General features: G+C 44.6%; 1 protein-coding gene across 2 annotated transcripts; it reads right to left on the bottom strand.

Moving 5' to 3' along the window:
• Positions 1 to 4,417: 4,417 nt before the first annotated feature.
• On the bottom strand, positions 4,418 to 19,914 carry LOC133351358 (hematopoietic lineage cell-specific protein-like). Of its 2 annotated transcripts, none has more exons than XM_061566497.1 (13): positions 19,771 to 19,914; positions 18,203 to 18,306; positions 15,833 to 15,906; positions 14,160 to 14,289; positions 13,329 to 13,439; positions 12,609 to 12,663; positions 11,146 to 11,256; positions 10,516 to 10,571; positions 9,847 to 9,916; positions 8,075 to 8,223; positions 7,252 to 7,675; positions 6,296 to 6,331; positions 4,418 to 5,642 (listed from the first exon to the last, which is right to left on the bottom strand). In XM_061566497.1, the coding sequence occupies exons 2-13, from the start codon at positions 18,290 to 18,292 to the stop codon at positions 5,506 to 5,508; spliced, it is 1,443 nt and encodes a 480-aa protein (XP_061422481.1). In that variant the 5' UTR covers positions 18,293 to 18,306; positions 19,771 to 19,914; the 3' UTR covers positions 4,418 to 5,505. The 2 variants fall into 2 exon arrangements, with proteins under 2 accessions (XP_061422481.1, XP_061422482.1); XM_061566498.1 differs by having other exon boundaries at positions 18,203 to 18,303; positions 19,771 to 19,907.
• Positions 19,915 to 21,573: the final 1,659 nt, after the last annotated feature.

Raw genomic sequence — 21,573 nt, 5'->3', positions numbered from 1 at the left:
TTTCAATAATCCCACCTTAAGACATTTAAAGAGACGTGCAATGACCCCCAGCTTTGTCCTGGCTGGCACGAATAACGCAGAGACGGCACAAAACTCCCACTCTGACGTCCCGCCTCTCTCCCCCGACTGCGGCGCCGTTATTCTGCCAAATGCGTGGGTCGCGCGCCGTCCCGGCGAAGGTTATGATATTGGCATGGTTAGAACAAATCTTCGGGCCACCTTGGAGACGAGGTTATTGCTGATTTGGATACTTGCGACAGCGGCTTGGATCTTTTTTTTTTAGGGGGGGGGTCGTGGTTTGGGTCCTGTCTCTAGGATTCTGTAATGTATACTCTTAGGTTTTTTCCGGTAAAGTCACGTAGGTAAAAAAATAAAATTAAAAGTTAATAAAAGTAATAATGGAAATAAAATAAAATGAGAAATTATTGAGGCCACGTGATTTATTATTTTATTTTATTTCCATTATTACTTTTATTAATCTTCTTGGTTCTTTCGGTAAAGTCACGTAGAAGGGAAATAATAAAATAATAAAAATAAAACATAATAAAATAACATATTCTTTTATTAACTACTTTTAATTTTATTTTTTACCTACGTGACTTTACTGAAAAAAACTAAGAGTATGAATCCTTGCAGTCACGAAAGCTTCAAATCTAGATTCTGTAATGGCCTGTTTTTTTCCCGTTGAGCTCGTTGGGGGGAAATCTGAAACCAGAGCGACAGCCACATCTTGACGCGGTTGGTTCGGCAGACAGAGCGCGAGGTTGCAGAAGTTCACTTCAATCACAAATTGGCAATTTCCACTGAGACCCTGGTCACGCCATGCAAGGGTAATTAGTAATTACGGCTAAGGGGGAAAAAAGCTCGTTCTGTAAAAAAAAGAAAACCCAGTGCAATTTTGGTTAATGCGTTATAAATTGTGTCTGGTAAGTCTAGCAGACGTTGGAACCGAACTAAACTCTGGTTTTGAAAATAATTTGGTAATTGTGAGAGTTTAATGTCTGTGGTTCAAAATGTAAATTCTAATAATTGGACACTGTATAACTGTATTTAAAAATAAAAAAAAACTCCGGAATTTAAATGGACTCTTTTGACGATGTATTGCAATCTCCCAGAAATATTAAGCCTGTCTTTCATTCCATCCAGGGACACTTAAATTTTTTGTTATAATTGCAAATACCCTTTAACCAATTGCTACGAAACGTATCACAAGACTTATCAATACCAGTGCTAACATCTGTATTTCTGTTATCAAGATTGGCAAACGAAATGCTTATTTTTTATTATAATTTTGTGCTGCGCAACAATGAATTAATTCGTGGGTTAATATCGATTCCTTTGCTCTGGACACATGCATCAAACCATGTGTTTAAGAAGCAATATATTGCTTTTTGTAGTCATACACATGTACCGTGGCCCATCAGCCATTAGAGGCGTTACCATTCAATGCAACATTAAACATTGATTAATTATTGAACAGAATCGTGACCTTCAGTTGCAACACCATTTTGTATCGTTTGGGATGGAGTTGTACCGCTACTATTAACTCTTATGCATTTCAGCCAGAGGTTAGGAAACCTTGTCCTTACTCAGGGCTGAATAGGGCTGTCAAATATATTTGGCAAGCAATCACACATCAACGAACACACTTCACTAACTCGTGCCACCGCAAGGACGCCCACCTTCAGGTTAAAAAGTATTCCACTCTCGTGCCTGATTAGTGTGTCTAAGATGCTCGCAGTGACGGGTAAAATCTCGTGTCGAAGTGGTAAGCTACACGTGGAAATTAAGTTGTGGCCCGTTTTTGGCCCACGTGGCCGCAAGTTCCCAACCGCTGCTCTGTGGAGTAACTTCGCAGCTTACATAATTGTTTTGCTCTTTGTTTTAACCAGTGAAAAAACCGGCACCGTTGTCCCAATACCGGCTGGTAAATGCAACACACTACACGATACATGTCAACCCGCACGGAGAAAAAAACTCTTCTGCACAATAACAGATGCTAATATTTGTCTGGCTGCTGTAAACAATGCCATTTGTGAGCGAGGTGCTTCATAATATGCGAGTAAACGACGCGATCGCTGCCACATCAAGGCTCGCCAAACATGGTCACTCTACGCAGTTTCGTGGCTCCAAACACTTGAAACAATAACAAGTTGTACATTTAAAAAAAATCTGCCACGTGGGACCATACGTGGTGACTGCTTGGGTAGTCCTTCATCCAGCAGCGGAATGATCATGACTCATGACAACTATGACACGCACAAGTGTCGTGACCTAGTCAGAAAATTGGGCAGTTTGAATTGAACCACAAACATGCCAGTGGGGGTTACGTGATGACCCGGGTTGTATGTTGTGCTGCCATCTGCTGCAACTGCCATGGTACTTGACAGCCTCAATCGAGCATGAAAAAAGTATGTTTACAGTATTGTAGTGGAGTTGAATTGTGAACATATTTACATTTAAGAATAACTTTTGAAATCCTCAACAATGGTTTTGTGTGCTGGAAATCGCTGTTATTCTTAGTCGGTTGAGGCTGCCTATGAATGAGACCCGGGCAGGATTTGACATCTGCATGTTCACCCAGGAAAGCATCACGACTCTTATTTTTCAGCGGGCTCCTGCCACGTTTTCGCAGTGGGAGTGATGATTGCTGCGCAGGTTCCAATCGAGTAATTTGTGGATAATTTTTCAAATTTGGATCTTGACACCAGCACACAATGGCTTACTCTTGTGAATGACGCCACGGGATCTTGAACGTCCACTTTGAAGCAGACTGCGAGTAGTATTAAGGTTAATTCACCAGTAGTATTAATCAGGGTTGCCGCTAGGTTCGAACCGTCAGCCTCTAGCAATGAGCGGCGAATGCGCTACCGCTGGACCACGTCACCGGCTTGACGAGCTGTGTGCTCGTTACCTGTTGAGAAATAACCAAACTTGGCCCCTGCATCACCAGCAACTGCAATCCTGCATAATGCATGTAAGCACGAATTCATCATCATCAGCGCCACTCAACACAAAGTTTTCCGGACTGTTTGACATTAATAACGGTGACCACCGGGTAAACATGCACTATTGAACGAACGTTGGCATGTGGTTATAATGGTTGCTCCAACGTTCCAAGTTTACTGGGGAGTGGCTTTCACCTTTCCCCACTCTACATCACTAGCCGTGATCTATCAACTGCTGCATGAAGGTCTTTTCAAGCCGTAGCCATCTTTCGTGGTCTCCCGCACCTCCGATTAGCACGGTTGGATGTGTACAGTGCGAAAGAAGTTCAACATAGCTACCACATAAGAATCGATTGCTCCATCTCTGTAGCGAGAAAGACAGAGAGAGGCAAAGGGCGGCACATCTGCAGCGATGGAGTGAAAGCTTTGGAAGAAGCTCACCTCGGCAACCTGCAAGGGAAGAGGCGTCGACACCAAGGCCGTAGCCATGGAGTCAATATTGGGGGAGACCAAATCTTCCAGGGGGTCTGGGGTCCCCCCCCCCCCAGAAAAAAAAAATCTAAAATTGAAAACGAATTTCCTGCCTAAAATATAAAAAAATTCACTAACACATAGGATGGACTTTTTTAAGTATGTTTTACAATAATGTCTAATAATGTATTACATTGCTGTTTTTTCTTTTTTATCTTTTCTTGTTTCATTCTATGTAATGGCAGAGATTAGGGATTCATAAAGTGCAACCATAACCACAATCATATAAACAGAAATCTATTTTATAGCAATATATTGGGGGGAGGGGGGGGACATTTTGAGCATATTTGAATATTATAACTACGGCCTTGGTCGACACAAAGTAGCAGAGGCTACACAACCCCGTGGCAGTGAGTTCACTGGCAGTACCCGTGGATGTACCTGCGCGTCCAGAGAATCTCCCACTCGCGCATCCATCACTCACCGACCCTTCGACCCTTCGTTGGTGACTCTCTCTTGCCGAACGTTTTCGTCGCGTTGGCGCGAGACTCCTTATTCCCTCTGTGACACAATGCCTGAAAAAGGCTTTTGCTCGAAACGTCCCCTTTAGTTTTCCTTTCAGGGCAGTGCGATTGGCGAGTTTGTAGAGTGTGTTATTTGTGCGCCACTGCCAATGGAGTCTCACAAGTTTTGTTTTTACAAAGAATGCACACGATTACATTTAATGCAGATGTAACTCTGCACCTGGTAATGTGACGGACGTGTGAGGACAGTCACAGTGGACACACAAGTATACGGAACGTTTTGATGGTCAGCGCAACTGTGCGCAGCTATTATCATATCCATTAAATGACGATCTATGTTTTCGCGGTAACCAACGTAGCGTGTGTGCAATCGTCCTGACTTCCGTATTGGAAAAAAAACATGCACGTGAATTTAAATTGCATCAACAATACAATTTTGAAAATGAAGAGGTGAAGATTTACCGTCACGCTTAATTTGGGGTTACATTTTTTTATTTCACAAAAATAGAAGCAAAATTTGGAAAGAGCCATAACACATTTAAAAACAAAAAAGACTTCCAGTTATCATCATGGTGGATAAGTGAGAGCCAGAATTTGTTTGCAAAATAAGTCTATACTATGTACAGTAGACCTTTATCAAGTTAACATTTCCAGCAAATTTCCAGAAAATCCATCAGAGCACACCTGGCTTAAAAACGCTATAAATCAATGTTTGCAAAAGCATTATAGGAACATAAACCTCTTCCTGATATTCGCTGCACACTTTTCAGCCTCTGTTCCCAAAACCTTTATGAATTTCCACGTTTCTGACCCCATTTCATGGCAGGTAATAATGTACATAGATTATAAACCATCCTCTTCAGACACACTGGTATGTTGCTTTTACCACTAAAATATAGTATTTTAATTTCCTCCCCCACCACCCCTCCCACCAATGATTTATTGCCTATAATTTTACCTCTTTTTCACTGGCACATGAGAGCCGATCCAGTGGGGGGGGGGGGGGGAGTGAACAGGTGATTTTCCATCGGCTATTCACCGTGCCTAGCTGTAACCAAAATCGAGATACATCACATCTGGATCTGGATTGCAGCCAGATCCAGATGTGATGTCAGTCAACACACCGTGAAGTCAGCACACCGGTGCCACGGTGGCGACATGTTTACTGCCTCGCCCTGTGTACAGGCGGTCGTGGGTTCAATTCCGACCCTGACGCCTGCTGTATATTTGGAGTTTGCATGTCTCTCTCCCCGAGCTCGTGTAGATTTTTCACCGGATCCTCCGGTTTTTCCCTCTACATTTAGAAACACTGCGTTCTAGAGTATTTTGCTGCTATAAATGTCCACGTGATAAGCCACTTTGTTGGGTTATCATTTGTTGCCAGGTTGCTTCTGAAAAAAAAGAGCTACATAGCTCAGTGGGCCTTACCTGGTGAAATAAAAAAAGTTTCGTTTAGTTTTAGTTTAGCGTCACCGCGTCATCTAGATGGCTCGGGCTCTGAGCCGTGCCAGGCTGGCTCAGGTGTGGCGAGTGGAAAAGAAGATGACATCGCCCCCTGGGAATCACTGCCGCAGCTCGACATAGTTCGCTGGGAAGATCCCGACTTGACCGTTGCACTCGCCACGCCACCAGCCCTCATCCAGACACTCGATGTTGGTGATGATGTCGTCCGGTTCGAAGGAGAGCTCATCGTCGCCGGCTTTGTACGAAAGACAGAATTGGTAGGGTGTTAAAAGCGTATTCATTAATAATAATGATGATGATGATACTTGCTAGTCCAGGAGGGCCTCGCTGAGTTTCAATACTTATTTTCAGGAGGGATCTTACACATTGGTACGATGGGGCCAATTGTTTCTAAGCTGTATTTTGCATGTGGGAGCAAAACAGAGTAGCCGGAAAAAAACTCAAGCAAGCAAGCAAGGAGATAGCACTCAATGATGTGCATAAAATGGGTTCGTGAGCCAATTTGCTGCATTGGCATCTCTTAACCACTTTTCACGAGCAAACACTTCAAGACGCGGTAGAGAAAACATGATGTGGGATAAAGCCGGCCAGCCGACGTTTTTCTAGTGCAGGGACATCTTGCAGTGCTACTTTCATCGACCACTCTGCATCACAGCAGGCTTTAAGAGTTTTACACAATCGCGCGATCGATCCACCAATGCTCGCTTTTATTGTGCTGGATGAAATGCCCATCTCGTTGGAAAGCGAGGTTAATAATAATAATAAATAAAATTTCTTCACCGCACATTTGCATAGCATTTATTCTCCAATAAAATTCATAATTTGAGCAGAAAAAAAACTGGGAAAGTATAGCAGAAGCGTGATTCTTGCGTGCCGCGTCCGTCTCACCTGCTTGGTAGTCGTAGATGGCAACAGCTGTCGCACCTGCGGAGGACGAGGGGAAAGTCTCATTTTGTAGTCTGGCAAAACAACCATAAGAGGCTACCCGCATAATTGGTGTGAACAGGCAATGTGCAGCATCCCGCACGGACACGGAACACAGATTCCAAGTGCAACTTTCTGTATTTCCATAACACACATACTTCACGTGACAACAACAAAAATCAACACGTTCGTAAATAAAACACCGTGGCCTTAAGAAGGAAACATATATAATAGGCGACGTCTCGGGCAATGGCCACTTCATCGTAGCACACGAGGGGGAGTTATACACTTCTACAATGTGCTATGAATTGTACTATGGACCACTTTTTTACCATGTGCTCAGACGTTGGAACCACTGTCCAAAACGTTGACTCTTATATCATTTTTTTTCCACTTAAAGTCACAGTGTTGACGAGACGTGTTGAGTTTTTGTGTGTGTGTGTCATTTGTGCTTGCGCACTACCATTGGAGTGCCACCAAATAAACGCTTCGTGCTGCTGCGGTTATCCACGGACTGGAGCGGTGGATCAGTGGTTAGTGCCTCTCACTCCGAAAACGGAGACCTGAATTTGATTCCCTGCCACGGCTAGCCAGTAAGTGGCGTGTGACATCTGACCTGGTCCTAAACCACTGCCCACCTTCACCAATACGCACAGAACAATATGGTCAAGTATTACCAAACAACCCTCATGATCAACGTGGGTGGCCTGGGCAAGCCTTCCTTCATCCATCAGCACTGGTATGGTGAAGGTGTTGGGGCCAACAGGGCCCACGATCAGCAGACATCCCTCGCTACTTGGTGTTAGCCGCTGCCAGAATAATCGAGCTGAGGTCAGTGGGTTTGTAGCACAGTGGCCTAACCGCTGCGCCACCACTCCCCCTTCATGAGGTGTTAGGCCCGAAGGTGCATCTGCACGTACCTTCCTCCTGCTGCTGCAACTGGATCTCCCCCACGGTGTTGTAGGCAGGATCCTGCTCGTAAGCGGGATCTGGCTCGTATGCAGGATCTGTCTTGTACTCAGATACAATCTCGTAAGCTGGATCTAGCTCGTAAGCAGGTTCCGGCTCATAAGCAGGTTCTGGCTCGTAAGCAGGTTCTATCTCATAAGTAGGATCTGGCTCGTAAGCAGGATCTGGCTCGTAAGCCGCTTCTGTCTCGTAAGCAGGATCTGGCTGGTCGCTGGATTCCGACCCGGGTTCTATCTCGTACAAGGTTTCCGTTTGTTGAGGAGGTTCCGGATCGTAGCTGTCACGCATCTTGTTCACGATGCCGTGAGGCGCACGGAAACGCGCAGCCTCGCTCGCCTCCGCAGGAACTGCCGGCTCTTCGTCCTTTTTAGCAGCCTGTCGGGCATCAACAACAACGGTGCTCATGATAATGTGTACTAGGGTACCAAATCACTTTCGTTGTTCAAAAAGTGCGGTTTGTTTGTATACAGATGATTCGAAATCTTCTTCTTTCGTATGGCTGGTCAAGCCAGATAACCGTGTCTGGGGCAGCAGAGTGTATCCTTGTGATTGGCAATAACAATAGGATAGATACATGATAAATGTGTCTTTCTTAAAACACCTTCGCCCCCACCCACCGTCCCCGTTTGCAGCCTTGGCGCCAAGGCCTCTGCGGCCCGTGGGGCCCCGGGGCAGTTTCACCGCCTGCGCACTCGACAGCTGCTACCACTCTTGTCCTACGTACGGCGAGCGAAACACGTTCAACGTACGTGCATACACGCGTACTGCTCTGACCTGCTGCTGCCGGGTGGCTTGCTCCCTCTCCTCGCGATCCCGGGCCCGGCGTCTCTCCCGTTCCTCCTGCGCTCGCTTCTGCTCCTCCTCCTCCTTGGCCTTGCCGAGGTTCTCGAACTTGGCACGGATGTTCCGGGCACCGGAGCTCGCTTGGAGGTGACACGTCAAAGGATGCACATTTAAGTACCGAACGACAAGCCGCCAAGTTGTATTCCCGAGGTATTTGAGCGGTAGAGGGCAGCGCATCAAAACCCAAGGCTGTACTTTGTTTCTGTGCTCCCACATCCATGCCCTCCATTATCACTGACCTTCACTCATTTTTTGAGAACTGATGTTTGTATTTAATTTGTTTGACCTTCCCCCGCACCTCCGATTAGCACGGCTGGCTACGTACGGTGCGCAAAAAAGTTCAACATACATGCCAGTGTCGTGAGGTATCGTCAGATAACTCCTATGACCCACACAAAGTGGGAAAGTCCTCATCCAGCAGTGGACTGACAAAGGGGCCGTGCATGCACATGTAACGATTCACCCCCCTGCAGATTTGATTAATTCTCATGATTTGGAGTCATAATTGGGTTCAAGAAAGGGTTATTTTGACCATCTCATTTGCATTGCGTGTTGAGATTGTTTTTTTGTCTCCTTAATGTAGTGATGTTTTCTCCACGAGGCTAAACGTAAGATTGTGTCAAAAGTTGCATATAATTAGCATACATTATAAGAGCTGATTCTTGCACACACCATTTTTATACTCATATTTCCACGAGAGTCAAGTTTAATCGATGGTGGAATGGAAGCCAAAGGAGGGATTATGCCCAAGTTATGAATCACCTAGGAGATGGAGAATTGAGTTCAGATCATGTGCAGAAGCAAGATTGATTGTGGCATTGTGGGACCATGAGATACGGTGATGACTTGGGGAGGTCTTCATCCAGCAGTAGATCAATCATGGCTGAAGATGATGGTGATACATTGATCCGTTACAGGCCTTAAATCCACGGTCGTTGATGAAATAAAACAATTGGAGAATATTTCAGTTCTTGAAACTTATATTTGGTCAAATAGGGACCATGTTGGCTAAGAGCTGACTCACATGTAGCAGAAGTTCGCAGCTGGTTGTTCAGTGGTACAGTAAGAGCAGGCATTGTGCATGTCTTAATGCACAATGGCAAGCGCTCATACAACGACCAGGGCTCATTTAGATGTGACATGCAGAAGCAGATACAAAACTTGAATCAATAACAATTAAAACGAGGAGAATGCACTCCCTAACAGCTAATGAACCGTGGGAGATAAGATGGGAAGTTAATCAGCAGCGAGCAGCACTCAAGCCAAGCATATGACTTGTGCAGTACAAAGCATACGAAACACCTAAACTACATGATAAGGCTGCCGATGAGGCACTAAGTCGCAGCCGGTTCAGCGTTTGCTTGCAATGAACCAGTGCTGCTGAAATTATTCACTCACTAGTGTGGTTGACGGCAAGTGGCAAAAATACTTTTATTTTTTACGTGGAGGCAGAGATCAATGGAGGAGCCAAATTGCTCTGCTTATTAAGTTTGTTACTCACATTCTCCACAACGACGCCAATGATTACATTGATCATAAATTGATAATAAGATGTTCAGCGGCGGCGAGTAACAGGTGCTAACGCTCAGTTTGCTCACGGGGCCGAATTATAAACGCCACTGAATGGCAAACGCCGACGTGAAAACGTGGCCAACAATCGGCTCTACAGAAGACCGCTTGCAACGGTCCCGCACACACGTTACCTGCTTCCACGGGCCTGGTCTTCTGGTAGTTGGTCTTTGGTCCCTCCATGTCCTGGAAGGAGGCCGCTGACTGAAATGAGAAAGATGCCGCCAGTTCTTCGGCGTGGAACGATTCAACGATTGATGTCGATTCGTCAGCTTAAGTGATGCGCTCACCCAATCGCATGTGCAAAAAGAACATTTGACAAAATGCTGCGTGCGTTGCATGAGATTAGTTCACGTGACAGCTGCTATCACTGGAGGCGCTACCATTCACCGCAATAAAAAATATATTTTTAAACAAATTGCATTACTGGATTGTGACAATTCGCACTTCCGATTAGCACGGTTGGCTACGTATGGTGCGAAAGAAGTTAAACATAAATACATTTCACCTGATTTCTGGGGGGTAAATTGTGCCACCCTTAGCCATTATTGAATGATTGATTTAATGAAAGCCCCTTGAATTTCACAAACTTACAGAAGCCACAAAAATTGCTCAGTTGAAAGTAAGATTAAAGTTGCACAAAAGTGCGCTCACTTCTACAGCTTACTTAACCATAGATGTGTTGTCGATTTGTACCGACGTGCAACATAGAACACTTCTGCGGTTGAACATCTACAATGCTCTGCTTGGAAAAAATAACATCGAGCTAGGGTCCGATCTGTACGGTGCACAATGCTGCTTACCGTATCCACCCTGTCGGTCTGGACTCCAAACTTTCCTCCAAATCCCTTGGCATGGTCTGCACACGACAATTCATCACAATATCAAAATCAGGTTTGAGATAGTCAAACCAATGCAATAAAGTTCCTACCGTTAACAGTCTCAAATAACCAATGGCCCAGTGCTCATTTCCACTGGAGGTCATGAAACAGTTATGGTAATTCCACATTCTTTAGTCGATGGTCAATTCACCCTGAATGTACCCAATCTTGTCATATCTTGGAAGATAATCTGGTTTTGAGCCTGGTTAGTGCTAAGATGGGGGCTAACTGGAAATACCAGATTTTTTATACAGGCTAAGAGGTGGCCATGATATGGCAGTACAGCAATGGACTGAATTAATCTGTGAAGAGCTGTGAGTGTCATCACCTCTTATGCACAGTTGCCTTTTCTTCAGGTATTCCACTTCCCTTTCACATGAATCCAAACACCCACTAAAGGAATTGGCCAAACATCCGAACTTAGGACCCTCCTGAAAAAAGGAGTCTCGAGACCCATCGAAGCCTTCCAGGATAAAGGGCGTTGTTCTTAATTCTGGCAAGGACGAGACTCTCCACAAGGCACCCACGCGTGACTTCCCACTAGGTGGTTACCGGTCTGGGACTCGTGCGTGGACGCAGCCTCCTTGTGGTCCCAGCCCAGGGCCGCGGTGTCCATGCGGTCTCGCTGCACACCAAACTTGCCACCGAAACCATGGGCGCAGTCTGTGTGTGGGGCACGACAGCACACGGTGCACATTCAGCGTTTGTCTCACAGCCAAACATCGGACGGGATGGAAGCTATCTTAGTTGAAGGATGCAGCGATAGAAAGAAATGGAAAGACCACTGCAAAGAGGTATTTGTGAAGGAAGTGGTCATGCCTTAATGGCCCAAAAATGCCAAGGCACTAGAAAAAGAAACAGCAGCCAGCTGGTCAAATCCGTAACGATGTACGGCTATGATACAGTACTAGAACATTAGCCACACAGGACAAATGGATCATGGCATTCGAGATGAAAGCTTTTAGAAGGGATTTTCAGGATTTCGTACAAAGACGCTGTTACAAACAAGGAAGTTCTGGCCAGTGTGACTGTAAACATGAAAGTAGAACCTTAGAAATAATCAAGGGTCAAAAGCCGTGATATCATAAACATGAAAAATGCTGTGACCGGTGGCAGGCTCACTGCAAGGTGCTGGAAGGATGAGAAGAAGACTAAGAACTGCACATCAGCTGGGCAAACGACATTGTAGAACGGGCCAAGGAGTGGGGGACAGATTGGAGACGCAAAAGAGGTGCAGTAATAGAGCTCGCGAGCAGCGACGGAATGAGGAAGCAAGGGCAGCGGAAGTCGTGCCCCGATAGTCACGAACACCGCGGAATTGAAGAAAAGAAGAACTGCTGCAAAGATACAACGCGCCCACCATTTCCCGTCACGCCGCACCTGCTTTGAGTTTAAAACACATTTGCATTGTGAACTCTTGCGGCAAGAAGTGTAACCACCTGGTGTCAGGGAACAGCTCCTAGACACGACTTCGATTGTTTGCTATCCTAGCAGCGAATTGGCTTTAGTGCAGTGTGTCTCATGGCGTATGGTTTGTATGCAGTTTCGTCGGATTTGAATGGAATGTATTTGGCTTAAGGCGTTAGTCTGGTTACAAAGCCCAAATTTTTCGCCGCTTTCTCGATGCAGCTGCTTTCTTGAGGCAGCTCATCACACATGTGAGATGCAGTACAATCTTTTGCTGAAATCCCACAATAACCAGCCCTCAGATGTGTTTCATGTAGGCATTACAAATAACGATTTCAAGTTATATTGCGTCAAAATGCGATCGCACCTCAAGATGCTCTACAGAAATTTGAAACCACATTTGGGTTCAAGGGTGGTGGTGGATGGGGGTGTTGCTCAGAATGGGGAAAATGTGAGAGAGGAGAGACAGAGCAACACCGCGGCACGGCGCTGGACAAAGCAACCATGGCCCAGCAGCGACCACAACAAGCCCCAGAGACAGCCAAGACAGCTACAGCAGACACCCCTTGACGAGTTCCAGAACACAAGCTTTATCGAGCAATATTGACCTTTTTGCGAAGAGTGCGCCGCCGCTGCTGCTTTATAATCAAACCGCTCGGCGGACTGCAAAACAAACCATCATTATTCACGTCAGTCAGAGAGTGTTTCTCATTTCACGGTGCACTTCAGTGCAACTGAGATAATCAAGTCACAGTGTCTATATGCTATAACGAGCGAGCAGTGGATGATTGCTATCTCTGTTCTGGGGGTCCTGACCGATAGAAGGAAATTCCATGTTCCTATGACCGGCAGCAAGAGATCTTGAGGACAACTATTATTGACGTTTAGCTGGGATGGTGCTAGTGGTGATGGTCATGACAGATGATGGTGATGATGATGGCTTCAGTTCAAGCAGTAGATACATGTGCGCACATTTTTTACATTCACAAACGTTTTTTTGTGAACAGCCAGAGAGCGTAGTGGTTAGCGTGCTTGCAAAAAGGTGGTATAGTGGCCATGATACATAAACGCAATTTTGGGGAGTTTGTTGCTGACAGGTCACCGATAAATGGTTGCCGCACCGCTTGCTCATACAAAAACCGTCGTCAAAATATGGACAAATCTAATTACTCAAGGTATAACTGGGATGGCAACTTCCAAACAGTTTACAGAGGTCACATAACTAATCAAGGTTGTGTGCTCCATAAGGCAAAATCACTCTTCACCGCACAGGCGCGACGTAACCCCATAGCGCTAACCGGCCGCTATAGTTGTGTGAGTGGCCTCACCTTGTCGATACGATCCGTCTGGACGCCGAACTTGCCTCCGAACCCCTTGGCGCCGTCGGTCTGGGAGGTGTGCTTCGTGGTTTCAGCCACGTAGGTGTGGTCCACGGCCGACTGTGGGTGACACAGGTACACACACTACCTCGAACCCAAGTTGAACACCCTCTGTAAATGATGATACGCTCATCAGACAGTGAGGGGACTACTTTTGCCTGCCATTAATACAAAATTTCAACTGGCATGTCCGAGCTGAGCAAACGCAAGGCCCTCATAGTGCAAATGGTCTTCAACTGGCTATTTATGCTAGAACCAACCTTTTAGAATCAACCTTTGCCACACTGTTTCTCACAAGGCATCTGAATTTGGCTCAGGATTAGACAAGTCAGTCTGGTAGATTGAGTCCAACATGGGTGTTGAAATCAATGAATGAAATGTATGGGAATAGTAACCATGGTAGTAGCTTGATTATACCTACGTGACTTTACCAAAAGAACCAAAGAGTATGGATTCCTGCAGTCACGAAAGCTTCAAATCAAGATTTAACGAGTGGTGGATCATCAATCAACCTGGCGGCTTAACAATCAATTCTTTCCAGTACAGCGGGGTATGAACTGCGTGACAACAGGACTCCAAATTTGACCGAATTTGTATAAGTAGGAACAATTGTTTGGGGTCAAAGAAAGCTTTGGGAATGGAAAAGAAAGCCAAGCTTCATGCGACGCTTCCATAGCCAGATTAGTAATACAGTCACCACATCCGTGGCAGGTGAGATGAGACTGTTGTGAGATGTGCAGCATGGACCAGCTCATTTACTGTGGTGGCCCGTCACCGTACCTTGTCCATGCGGTCACGCTCCACACCGAACTTTCCACCATAGCCGTGCGACGCCTTGGGTCCGGCCTTCAGCTCGCTCACTTTGATGGCCTGGTGATCCTTGGACACATTCTCACGGAGCTTGTCCAAGCTGCGGCAATAAAGATTGCAGCAACAGTTCATGCACATGCACATCACCCTTTTGCCAAACCACTGAAGGAATGAGGGCCTTCCCATGCTGCGCAGTTCATAGGCAGGGTTGCCACCTGTCCTCTAAGTTTTCCAGGATCATCCTCTTTTTGAGGCAAAAATCTGTAGGTTTTCCCTGAACACTAAAAGTAAGAAAAAAATTGTCAGTCTACACCACCCAATACAATGCATTTACGTGCAGTTCTCCTCTCTTCCAGTATTGGGATATTCTTCTTCCAATGATATGTCCTGGTATTATGTGCCTCAGAGGTGGCAACCCTAGTCGTACGGTTAGTTTTTGTGAGTTTTGTGTCATGTATGACGTTTCAATGTCTCATATATATACGCACAATTTCTATTTTGGATGCCTCAGGTTGGCTCTTTGGTCCTGAGGCACTTCTACTGGATCCTGATAATCCTGAGAAAACCATAATTTGGGTTGGCGAAAGCAGACAGCTAGAAATGAGAATTAAGTAGTATGGTACAGCATACAGTACATGATTTTGTTGCATTGCCCTCTGCTGATTACCATGAAGCAGAGCCACCGATGACAACCTGGTCAACAATCCAAGTACAACCCAGGCTCTTTCCTGCTTGGCTCTGACAAGACTGGGTGGATTCCGGGTTATTTTGTCAAAGGCTGCCAATTCCTCTGTCACCTCAGATCCCTCATAAAATACGAATGCGTTACAAATCCTTCTGGCTCACAGCCACAATGCACATCCTTGACTTCTATCCTCTGGGCGATACCAATTACTCCCGCAAGGAAATCGTATTTGTCGTGAGTGGTACACAAATCTGCACATGAAGCAAACCTTTCACAACAGGAAGAGACTGACCGTCACATGGTGCCGGCATCCTGCCACAGGAAACAGTTGGCAGAGACCTCATGTGCAGCTTCCTCGAAGTGGTTCCATGTTTCGCCGTTTTATAAAAAAAAAAACTATTTCATAATTTGAAGAACCACATGTAATGTACGTAGACTTCTGTATGGGGTGTTGTGATTAGCATACTCTATTGATACTTATGGGATTTGTATTACTTGTTAAGAGCTGTTATCCATCATAGAGTTAACAGGTCAAGTTTACACACATAACCAAACACAATTGAAGATGATAATATTTTGAACTGCATATCTCTGCAGTATGTTTTTTGGGTTATACCATGAAAACACCGTGGAGAGCAAGACAAACAACTACAGAAGCTTATGCAATAGTAATTTTACCTTTTGTGTGTGTTTTGTATCATGTACGATGTTATGATGTTATAGGTTTCATTGAGATGCTTTTGAGCCTCAGAAACTTCCACTGGATTCTAATAATCAAGAGAAAACAATATTTACGTGTGCATTTTAAACAATAAGCAATTTTTTTTCAACTAAATACGGAACGGGATTAATCCACTCCTGGGGTCTTTTCAAACTTCTGGATACATTTGGGGTTATACAAGCAGCTATCTCATGACGTGGGAAACACAAGGTGTTGTAATGTTTGGTCTTCAATCACCTGATGTGTCCTTGACGTCCAGATCCTTCCACGGTCTTAGCTCCCCAGCGCTGTTCCTTTTCTGTAACATCATTCTACACCCCCATCGTCACATTCATCAGCATCATCATCCTCCTCTCCATAGTACTCCCATAACGTAAAAAATAATACGTCGACGCATGGATCCAGCACGGATTTGTCTTCGGAAGTATTTCATGAGTGATAATAGCTTCACGTTCCAAGTGGCAAAACAAATTGGTGTCATTCGTAATTATGTAATTTCGCCAAAGTTTTGGGCAACCCTTTGAATAATTTGGCTGGTTTCCTATTAAGTCCCAAATGGCAACACAGCTGAATACAAAAACTCATCTATACAGGGTTATTGTGAGTCCCCTATTACAGAACGAGCTAATTAACACTTTTGACGTTAGTTGTGCAAGGAATAAAACGACACAATGATACTTAAATATGAACTTGAAAGTCTCTTGCAAAAAAAAACAATGATGCGTGCAAGGAGCTGTCATTTGAACAATATTTTTTAAGTAAAATAGATTGGGAAAGCTGGAAGTATTAATTTATAAGGTTAGAAGTGGTTCGATACGTTTTAAATAAACAATGGGTTGTTATCATTATCGACTAGGTACAGCAGGCTCCGTGCATACATGTTAACAGTGGGAGGTTATGATTCATCATGAAAGGCCATGTTATTAAATTAGTGGGAAGTATGAATGTATGTATGTATAGGACCACAAGTTTATTTGCTGTAGAGTGTAGACTACTGTATATATTTGCATATACAGTATGGGAACTACGTTAAACTTCTCGTTTTTTGCATTGTGAAGGCTGCTATCCATAAATATAACTCATTCATGCATTCGCCTGTGAATACACATGAAAGAAGGCTCAATTTGCACTTTGAATGGAAGAGTTGTGGATCAGGTAGATTCGTGAAACTCCCAAACCCACTTGGCCGCAAGTCGGTCAGATGCCAGAAGAGCAAATCGTTTCTAGTTTCCATTCGTGCGGAGCTTGAAGTGTCACAAATGTGTGGTGGGTACTCTATGTTTCTTTCCACATGTGAAATGCAGAAACCTCCTGAAAATTAGTAATGAGGCTAGGCCTCGGCAAGGTAAGGTAAAAACAACGAGCCTACCTTTACCCTACCTTTTACCTTACCACAATACAATCACTCTACCCTACCTTTTACCCTTTAGCAGGTAAGGCAAAAGGTAAAAAGCAACGAGCCTACCTTTACCCTACCTTTTATCCTTACCACATACAAATTTCCCGATTACAGGGTAATTACTGGGGTACTACACATTAAAAAGGGTTATAACGGAAAATGCTAGGTAGAGCGCTTTACTCATATAGAATACTCTCGATGATTCCAATTTTACACGATTGTCGTTGTTGTCATTGTTGTCGTTGTATCCTCAAATCTTGTAACTCAATTTTAACCCACTTCCCAATGTGGTATCGACTGCAAACTTGGGATACTTATGTCATACTGATGACATTCTTTTTTACATGTTATGTTTCGGCTTGGGTCTAATTGTCCACGATCAACTGACGTTGGCTGTAATTGGCCACGGTCCTTTATGTTATGGCAAGCTTCGAGGACACTTCCTGGTGTCGTGGAGTTCTGCCATTACTCGTACATTTCATAAAAGCGTGTTTAAAAAAAAGTTTTTTAAAATATTACTTATTAAATGGAGGCCACGGACTGCGCCACGGAGCTTTTAGCGGTAAACAAGGCACCGTATTTACCGGGTAATACTTCGCGCTCCCTTTACCCTACCGGGTAATTCTTCCGAGCTACCTTTACCCTACCCTTTACCTTACCCCTTGGCATGTCGACACCTTTACCCTTTTACCCGGTAAAAAGGGTAAATTACCTTGCCTTGCCGAGCCTAAATGAGGCTCAGCAAGGTTAAACAAAGTGCATCATTATTTTATGTAATTCATTTAGGTAATGGGCAAATGAGAGATTGGGTGCAGAGGGTAATTTTGTCCAAGGCAGGGCATCAAATCTCAGACACTACTACGCAGGTTTGAGCCTGGATCGTGCTTAGATAGGTGAGCTCCACACATAAAACAAGTGTTATAGGCTGTTGCGGGGAGGGTTACATTGTCAACAAAATTGCTGGGAAGCAAAGAAAAACCACGATTGTAATGCAGTATATGCTCCAAGGTCTACACTACCCATTTTCACCTCCGATTAACCCAGCTGGCTACGTACGGCGCGAAAGCAGTTCAACATACACACACCAATCCGCAATGACCAGCGTGGTGAAGTATGCTCAAATAATCCCCCACGGGACCCTTCGTACAGCAGTGAATTGACGGGCTTGATGTACACGCACACAATGAGATGTCAGAGGCCGATCTAACCTCAAAGTCAGGGTCAGTCTCCCAGTCATCCGCCCCTGCCTGTTCCACCTTGGCTGTGGACACCTTGTGTCCTGTGGCCGATTTCCACATGCTTGCTCCTCCTGCTGATGTGTGTCACATGTCCATCATAAGCATAGAGACACACACATTGCCTCTGCGTAATAAACCATATCGGATCTTAACTGATTGTTGTTCACGTTTACGGTGACTTTCAGAACGCAGTCCACTCACTGGCATTGACTGTGTATCTTGTGTTCTCCACAGGGAATGCATTATTTGCTCCGCTGCGGGTCTCCTGCTTCTACATACTATTAACATTCCCTCCCTTTGTTAATGCTACCCCTACCCCCTCCCTTTGATGCTGCTAATCCTGCATAATGCATGGGCCCACCTCCTACGCATTTCCCATAAATATGCTAAATTCCTCTTGATATGCAAATTATTTTGTCAAGGCGCTCTTCTTCCACCTCCAACCCAGCTTATATATATGCTAAATTCCTCTTGATATACAAATTATTTTGTCAAGGCGCTCTTCCTCCCCTCCAACCCAGCTTAAAAAAAAGACGCTCCAAGCCTGGGGTTGTCATTCAGACTCTGTCTTCTCGACAGACCTGTTCTTCACCTGAGGACGGCTGCTTGCGTTGTGGCCGAAACGTCGTGAGAATTATTTTATTATGTTTTCTTTTTATTACTTTATTACTACCCTTCTACGTGACTTTACCGAAAGAACCAAGAAGATTGCCTCTGCTGTGAGAGTCAAAATACATCTCAAACAACCCCCAACGTGGACATAGATATACAGCACCCGTTATATTTGATCACATGTTGTACACGAATAATAGAATTCGTTAATATTGTAACGTGAGCTCCCAAGGCACACGTTATTACTGGCTTTAGAAGATAGATACACTCTCAGAGATAACCACATGCCTGTCCCCACATGGTGAGGAATGGTCAATCATGACCAACACATGGTGGGGATGCCTTCATCCAGCAGTGGATCGATAAAGGGGTTCCATCATCCATCAATTTTGAGTAATGTATCCGTGTATAAAGATGCGTGTGTGCTGTATTAATGTACAAGTATCGACATTATTATAATACACGGGTATCCCTTGATCAATCCACTGCTGGATGAAGGTCTCTCCCGTGCCTTTTGGTCATACTTCACCACCACGGTGAAGGCTGGTTGGAGAAGGGCGAGGGGGCATTGAGAACCGGTTTAGAGACACAGGTGAGCCGTGGCAGGGAATCGAACTCGGGTCGCAAGACTGACACCCAACCAATGCAATGCAGTGGACAATATCAGAATATTCGCCACTGAAATAATTGCCGCTATATATTTCAATTATTTTTTTTTACAAGTGTTAGGCAGTGGCTGCCAACAAGTTCCAACTTATCACATTCGAACGTACAGTAATAAGGAAGTGTAATGTTAATCTAAAGTATGCTCTGGAACTCGTTAACATTCTACAATGTATCAGTCAGTTTAGGATTATCATCATCAGCTTACTGCAAATTAGCACACACGGACACACACGCACGCTCGCACTCACATTGCAACTTACCTTAAAGGTTACTTTGCCTCGACTATCTTAGCCCTGGCTTTATTTCCTCCCCCTCTATGTGTGTGTATGTGTTTATTTAAATATTTTGTGCCGAATTCTTTGTGCGAATACCGGCACGGCCTGTCCACGCCCTCTGCCCGCAGCGTCCCCCAGCAGAGGATCAGTTCGGATAATACCACCCTTTAGATTACGTACAACGCTTAAGCACGCACGCCCAACCTGTATTAGACTTCATAGAGCGCTTGAGTAATGGCACGTAGGTAAAATAATAATTAAATAAATAACAATACTTTCATTATTTTACTTTATTATTATTATTTTTTAAATATAAAAACAAATATTATTATTTTATTATTATTTTACCTACGTGACTTTACCGAAAAAACCTAAGAGTATGAATCCTTGCAGTCACGAAAGCTTCAAATCTAGAATTAACAGCACAAAGACCCCTTTAGATTACGTACACCGCTTAAGCACGCCCGACAAACCGTTATTATATTTCCTAGAGCGCTTGAGTAATAACTCGTAGTTCCCTTTAGATTACGTACACCGCTTAAGCACGCCCGCCCAACCGTTATTAGATTTCCTAGAGCGCTTGAGTAATAACTCGTAGTTCCCTTTAGATTACGTACATCGCTTAAGCACGCCCGCCCAACCGTTATTAGATTTCCTAGAGCGCTTGAGTCATAACTCGTAGTTCCCTTTAGATTACGTACATCGCTTAAGCACGCCCGCCCAACCGTTATTAGATTTCCTAGAGCGCTTGAGTCATAACTCGTAGTTCCCTTTAGATTACGTACACCGCTTAAGCACGCCCGCCCAACTGTTATTAGATTTCCTAGAGCGCTTGAGTAATAACTCGTAGTTCCCTTTAGATTACGTGCAACGCTTAAGCGCGCCCACCCAACCTGTATCAGATTTCCTAGAGCGCTTGGGCGACACCTCCAAGTGCTCTTGAAGCTTTAAGTGTGACAACGCAGTCGTGATTAAATTTCACAGAGCATTTCAGCTGAACGCCCACGTTCCGCATAGAATTCGTAGAGCGTATTAGCAAAGCAATGCAGTTGCTTTTGGATGTCATACATTATTTCAGGTGGACTTGTCAGTCCCTTTAAAATGTAATAGCTTCAGCGTGGGTGTATGCAGCTCATCAGATGTAGTATCGCGGTTAATAAGTCCTTGCAACACCATCTATGGGGCCGTCCATAAATGACGTCACGCGATTTTGGACGATTTTTGACCCCCCCCTCCCCCCTTCGTCACACGGCGTCACAAAAAGTCAGACCCCCCCTCCCCTCAAATATGACGTCACAAAGCTCCCCCCCCCCCAAAATAAAAAATGCTTCAAATCGCTTTAAACTATTGTCATTGTAGTGCGTATTTAATGTGCCGCTGCACTCTGATGTTGTAGGAGAAAACGTTATTTTAAAAAGTCTATTTAATTAAGTACAACGTGTTGTCTATATTTATTTAAAGTTGCGCATTATGATGTTACGTCACATTTCTCAACCCCCCCCCCTCGTCACACATCGTCACAAATGTCTGACCCCCCCCCCATGTGCGTGACGTCATTTATGGACAGCCCCTATGCTTTCGTGAAAAAGTAAGTTCTCTATTTGGCGTTTAAAAAATTAACCCGTAAAAACTAAGTTTTTCACTATAAATCCTTTATATGCGTGGCGGCTAGAGTCCTCTCGTCCTCTGGCTTGAGATGGCTGCCACCTATGGGTCAGATGATTGTCTGCCACCATTAAGCAATTGGTAATTAAATAAATAAAAATTCCTAAAAAGTGTAAAATTTTG

This window comes from Lethenteron reissneri, chromosome 37, assembly GCF_015708825.2.
Source record: "Lethenteron reissneri isolate LAM-NWPU_2019-01 chromosome 37, ASM1570882v1, whole genome shotgun sequence".
NCBI classification, from domain to species: Eukaryota; Metazoa; Chordata; class Hyperoartia; order Petromyzontiformes; family Petromyzontidae; genus Lethenteron; species Lethenteron reissneri.
This window is presented reverse-complemented; position numbering and strand designations above follow the sequence as displayed.